We start from the raw sequence: 5,518 nt of genomic DNA, 5'->3' as shown, positions 1-5,518 counted from the left end.
GTTAAAAAGAACATGCTATTTAAAAAAATAAACAAAAGAGTTGAGAGATCAAGGCACAAGAATACATAGTTTGTTCCTAATTTCCTATGGTTGATGACAAGGTATTTTCAAAATAAAAAAGAAAAATAATACTCAGTTTTTTTAAAAAAAATAAATTAAAGTGCAAAATTGAATAAAAAAAATTAGATTGTTTGAATTAACAACGTAGAAATCTAATTTCAGATTCTTTTCTTAATAAAAGATCTTAGCTGCTGTTTTACGTAAGTTTGTGACTGATTGGTATATATAAATATTGTAAGACAAATTATCAAACTTGAGGATCCGTGGCGCAATGGTAGCGCGTCTGACTCCAGATCAGAAGGTTGCGTGTTCGATTCACGTCGGGTTCAATACCCCGAACTTAGGTCCTCCTTTTTTCCAAGCGTTCAAAATAGATAGAAGGATCATCGAAGGACGTAGCTGTGTAAAGCTAACAATAATACCAGTATTTTGCAGTGCTGGGTCAGCTATAAGGCCTATAACTCTTCTCACATTGACAGTCAATCTCTAGAAGGAACCTTGAACTCAAATTTCTTAATTTCATCCCATCAATCATAATTAGAAACTGCATTGTAAAGTAATTTTTAAAATAAAAATAAAAAATAAAAAACAAATTTGAGCATATACTCAAAACCCGAAATCAGGCTGAGACCAAACCAGAAATTGCGCAATCTGCCATATCTAATTACAGAAGCCAAAGAAAAACAAATATATGCATGAAGCACGTAGAGAATGCAAAAGTTAGCTCTGCAAAATGAAAACAAAATCCTGGAGATCTTTAATTGATAATACCGGTCCACTATCATGAAAACAAGCTGCTTCATCATTGATAATGAAAATTAGCCAGTGCATTCCAGTGCTCAGCAGGCAGCTAATTACCTGAAATTAGGATATAAAATGTCAACTAAACATGCTTTACCCAAATGGAATGCGGAGAGTTCTACTGCCCCCGAAAATAAACAGCCACATTCTTTGAGATCCAATAAAGGAGGAATTAAAGAAATGACCGAATTCTTCGAGGGCAAATAGCAAAAAACTTATCAACTGGCCTCAGTGCCTGAGCACAAGACCATTATCATCACTATCCGGCGATCTATTAAGTCATACCAAACAAGCCCCTACAGTATCAGAAAAGCAGGGAAGAGAAGGTGATCATGACATTTTCTTACCATTGATAACATTACTCGTACATATATCAGATCCAAGGCCAAACACATGGTTCATCTTAGCACGTTTTGTTTCCAGATATCTCTCATTCTCCTTTGTGATAGTAGTGACAACTGGTATTCTTTCAATAACAGCAAGACCATAGTAACGGAGCTCAGCACATTTCACAGGATTGTTTGTCAACAGCCTCAATGATCGAACTCCAATATGCCTCAGTATCTGCAAGCTTACCAAGGCATTATCAGCGTACCAGTGTAAATAGTTCAATTGAAAGTGAGCTTATATAAGTTTTGACTTTTCAAGTAGAATTGGTTACCTGAGTTTCTTTTATCTAAATTCAAAACAAATAAAACCAAGTAAAAAAATTAACCATTAACCCAGATGTTGATCTGGTTTTAGAATTCGACACACGATATTTGGGATGTCTTCATGTAAAGTAGAGAAGCAGGGAGAGAGCAAGAGCAATGTGCTGAAAAGTGTGTGAATATGAATGTTCATTTACAATGGCCATTCCATGATAAACGTCTTAATACCTGTGCACCAATGTAATACTCGCGTGAGTCCACAGGTAAACCAAGCTCTATATTAGCATCAACAGTGTCCAATCCAGCGTCCTGTAAAGTATAAGCACGAAGTTTGTTTCCCAAACCAATGCCCCTTCCTTCATGCCCACGATTGTAAACCAATACGCCTCTGCCAGCTTCCTCAATCAGCTGCATTGCAAGTGCAAGTTGATTCCCACAGTCGCATCTGGCAGAGCCAAATGTGTCCCCTGTTAGACATTCAGAATGTACCCTCACAAGGACATCCTGTCCATCTTCTATTGCACCCTGTTTTGACCATAGTCTTTTATTAGTTGTAATAAATCAAAAGGTTACAGAAGAAAATATATCTAGCAGCGATAATTTAAACTGCGCACCTTGACCATTGCAATATGCTCAATGCCATCCATGATTGACAGGTAACAGTGAGCTGTAAATGTCCCCCATGTAGTAGGAATACTTGCACTAGCAGTATGATCAATCAATATATCATTTATCCTTCTGTGCCTGTGAGATCATAGAATGTATTCAGTCAACCTACTTTAAAGTACATTGTACAGAAGTGTAGAGACTCATATATAACACCTCAAGTCTCAAGGACCAAGGATGTGAAGGATGCAATGCTTGAATGGAATCTCCTTTTCATATCCCTGGTAAGAACCTTGTGTCAAATTTTCATTAAACCATCCCTCTTTGTTATTACGATTAGACCTAGTTAATAGACATGGTACTCAATGGGCATAGGGTTAAAGTCAAGTTTAAGTATGCACAAACTTGGAACCTTTAGGAATAAGTAATAACATGTATTGTCATCCTAAGAATTTTTTGGCTAGAGGGTCACTAGGATGTATCATTTTTTATATAATTGAAATTTACCGTATGAGGTCAGTGATAGATATGATTTTGAGTTTCTCCTTGTTGGCAAATTCATGAAGCTTGGTAAGTCTCTCTGTTGAGCCATCTTCACAAGAAAGCTCGCACAAAACCCCAACTGGTTCTAGCCCAGCAAGCACAGCAAGATCTACAGCAGCTTCTCCGTGCCCAGCTCTTTCCAGAACCCCTCCTACTCTATACTTTAGCAAAGAAACAGGACCTGAACAGCAGAAGTCCTTAATTTTGGACTTCGTTGATGCTAAAGCCAGGACAGTGGTTGCCAAATGATTAGTGCAAGCAGTTGTGGCACATTCCACATTCTGTAGAGCAAATCATAAAACATTGTCATGAAACCTTGTAATAGATGATACCATTAGGGAAACTTTATGCAGTCATTGGATGACTGATGTATAGTAGCATACCAGCATGTTAACGATTAACATTGATCACAATCATTAGCCGCAAGCACGCATATTTATTATAGTTCATAAGCCAGATTATCTCATTTATATCATGTCCTACTGTCCTCATTGTCCAGAGACTAATTTCAATCATAACAATTTTACAAATCAACAAGTGTTGGAGCATTCAATAGAAAAGAAAACAACAAGACCAAATATTAGAATCAGATTTTCAAATACTGCATATAATACATTCACATAGAGTACAGAAATAAGAAGATTTGTCAGATATCCTGTTCAATGATATTGAATCAATTTCTTCTAGTCTATAAGTTTGTATGCATAGAAAAAATAAATAAATCAATAATATCACATATCATTATGTATATCTTCTTAGTTCTTACCATACAGGAGTCCTGCTGTCTCACTAAGTCTCCCTCTTTCGTTGTCACATAGATGATCCCAGATCCTTGCCTCATAAAATAATCTATAACTTCAGGTGATATATGTGAAGCTGCCACCATTAGATACCCTTTATTTTCTCTCTTTTCTTTACCTAAAATGATCACCATCTGCAAAGAACAGATAGAGATGAAGAGGATGATTGTCTAAGTTGCCCTAATCATACCTTGAAACAGAAAATGATAGATATTCAAGGATGAACTATTGAATACTTGTATTACTTATTTTTACTCCTATGAACAAGTAGAGGATATTGCCCATTGTCTTGTATGTCCAGTTAAAGTTTTAACTTCATTTCGAATTCAGTTTTCCACCTTCATCTTTAACAAAACATTTTCTGCAGACACTGGAGCTAATATAGGATACGGTGGCTGCAGAAAGCATTGCATAAGCACATGCATATATGTTTAAAGATAGACAATTGAGAAAGGTAGAAAGTGAAAATACTACAAGGTGAATTGCAGATAACCCTCTACACCTCTCAAACCTCCCAAATTAGCATAAAATAAAACACAGAGAGAAAGACTATAGAGAAGAAAACAAAACAAAGAAACAACCTTCCCTTGACGGATATCATCAATGGCATCCAAGATGCAAGTAAAACCTTCTGTAGGACTGCTTACAGAACATTTACCATTACTACCACAATCTGTCCCGGAATTTATGTTTATAGCATTAAGTGTACTGCAGATATCACCACCTTTGGCAACTGTTGCAGCACCTTCTATCATTGCAATTTCCTTCTGTGACTGAGACACTGTCAGTGCAAGTTTCACCGAAGTTAATACACGCTCTGCATAAGAATGAGGAGAGATTGTGAGAAAATTAGACATGATGTAAGAAGGGAAAAACAGCCAATTTCTTCATGAAAACTTTAAAACATATTTTGGTAGAGAATTAGGGAGATAGAGGGCCGGATGTTTCTTCTAGATACATAACAATGCCACTTTCTTTATAGTTAAATATCAACCCTCTATAAAGGTATGACTTAAACAATATAACTATTGAGATACAAGGAAGAGAATTAAGATCGTATTTCTAATGATTTATCTACTACTTAGAAATTTCTGTTTAATGTTTGTCAAAACACTCAAAGTCATCCATACATTCTGTATTTATTGATAATAGTTTGCAAGGGTGTCAATTCACCAAGGGACACAAATCTCTTTATTCCAAAGAAAAATTTTATTTAAATAATAAACAATTCCATTAAATGTTATATTAAAAAAATAAAGTACACTATATACTCATATAGGGTTTATCTACAAAACTTTCAACGATCTTCACCTGAACTATAAGCACAATTTTCATAAATGTTATGGTAAACAATTATAGCTATGTCTTGCATACATGTTACTTTCTCATTTCAGTTTTACATTGAAATACAGTGTGTTTAACCAGTATGCTAAAAGAAAAAAATTAGACAAATTTTGTTTCCCAAAAAAAAAAAAAAACAACTTAACAATAAAAAAACTTTGTGCTATGAATTAGATTTTCAGTATAAATTTTGTAGAGAAGAAAACAGAGTAGATCAGGGAAGAAAGAAGATAGTATGTATTGATATTCAGCAATGAGCATCCAATACACCTTTCATTTGAGAGGAAAGGACTCTCCCAGAGATAATCACACTCAATTAACAAAAATGCATCCCCCTTACAACAGATTATTCCCCCCTAATATAGACTAAGCCAGCTCAACACTAGCCTAAAGATTCCCCTTAATCCATAACAAACTTCTTAACAGAATTATTGCATTAAAGACTCTTCTACCCTTGCTTGCTTAACTGAATCCACTTCCCTTGCCCTGCTTCTTCCTTGCGTATGTGACCAAGATAGGAGGCCTGGGCTGATCTCTAGCAATACCTCCCCCAAGAAGATTCACCTTGTCCTCAAGGTGGAAATCTGGAAAACGAGCCACAATGTCATCAAAGGGTTCCCAAGTTGCTTCTGTGTGTGAGAGATGCTGCCACTTAATAAGCACCTCAACCAAGGTGAGAGCTCCTTGGTGATTGTTCCTAATCCCCAGGACAGATTC

The 5,518-nt window shown here is 35.9% G+C and overlaps 1 protein-coding gene, 1 non-coding gene and 1 pseudogene across 3 annotated transcripts; 1 reads left to right on the top strand and 2 right to left on the bottom strand.

The window, feature by feature from the left end:
• The first annotated feature begins 317 nt into the window (after positions 1-317).
• Positions 318-389, top strand: TRNAW-CCA (transfer RNA tryptophan (anticodon CCA)). The gene has a single exon. It is a non-coding gene; the product is annotated as a tRNA-Trp (tRNA).
• Positions 390-523: 134 nt separating this feature from the next.
• Positions 524-2,551, bottom strand: LOC145602663 (bifunctional riboflavin biosynthesis protein RIBA 1, chloroplastic-like). The gene is made up of 5 exons (XM_081658828.1): positions 2,523-2,551; positions 2,126-2,255; positions 1,740-2,036; positions 1,209-1,425; positions 524-918 (listed from the first exon to the last, which is right to left on the bottom strand). The coding sequence occupies exons 1-5, from the start codon at positions 2,549-2,551 to the stop codon at positions 911-913; spliced, it is 681 nt and encodes a 226-aa protein (XP_081514954.1). The 3' UTR covers positions 524-910.
• Positions 2,552-2,620: 69 nt separating this feature from the next.
• On the bottom strand, positions 2,621-4,317 carry LOC145602662 (bifunctional riboflavin biosynthesis protein RIBA 1, chloroplastic pseudogene; annotated as a pseudogene). Its single transcript, XR_014104581.1, has 3 exons — positions 4,042-4,317; positions 3,427-3,594; positions 2,621-2,941 (listed from the first exon to the last, which is right to left on the bottom strand). The product of XR_014104581.1 is annotated as a bifunctional riboflavin biosynthesis protein RIBA 1, chloroplastic pseudogene (transcript).
• Positions 4,318-5,518: the final 1,201 nt, after the last annotated feature.

Source organism: Chenopodium album, chromosome 21 (genome assembly GCF_948465745.1).
Source record: "Chenopodium album chromosome 21, dcCheAlbu1.1, whole genome shotgun sequence".
NCBI classification, from domain to species: domain Eukaryota; kingdom Viridiplantae; phylum Streptophyta; class Magnoliopsida; order Caryophyllales; family Amaranthaceae; genus Chenopodium; species Chenopodium album.
This window is presented reverse-complemented; position numbering and strand designations above follow the sequence as displayed.

What these genes read in the sequence shown, in the direction of transcription:
- LOC145602663 (XM_081658828.1), bottom strand. Translation starts at nt 2,551, where the DNA reads ATGTTATTACTTATTCCTAAAGGTTCCAA. An exon ending in CTTATTCCTAAAGGTTCCAA is followed by an intron (nt 2,256 to 2,522) that starts GTTTGTGCATAC and finishes ATGATCTCACAG; the next exon opens with GCACAGAAGGATAAATGATA. An exon ending in AGTATTACATTGGTGCACAG is followed by an intron (nt 1,426 to 1,739) that starts GTATTAAGACGT and finishes GTAAGCTTGCAG; the next exon opens with ATACTGAGGCATATTGGAGT.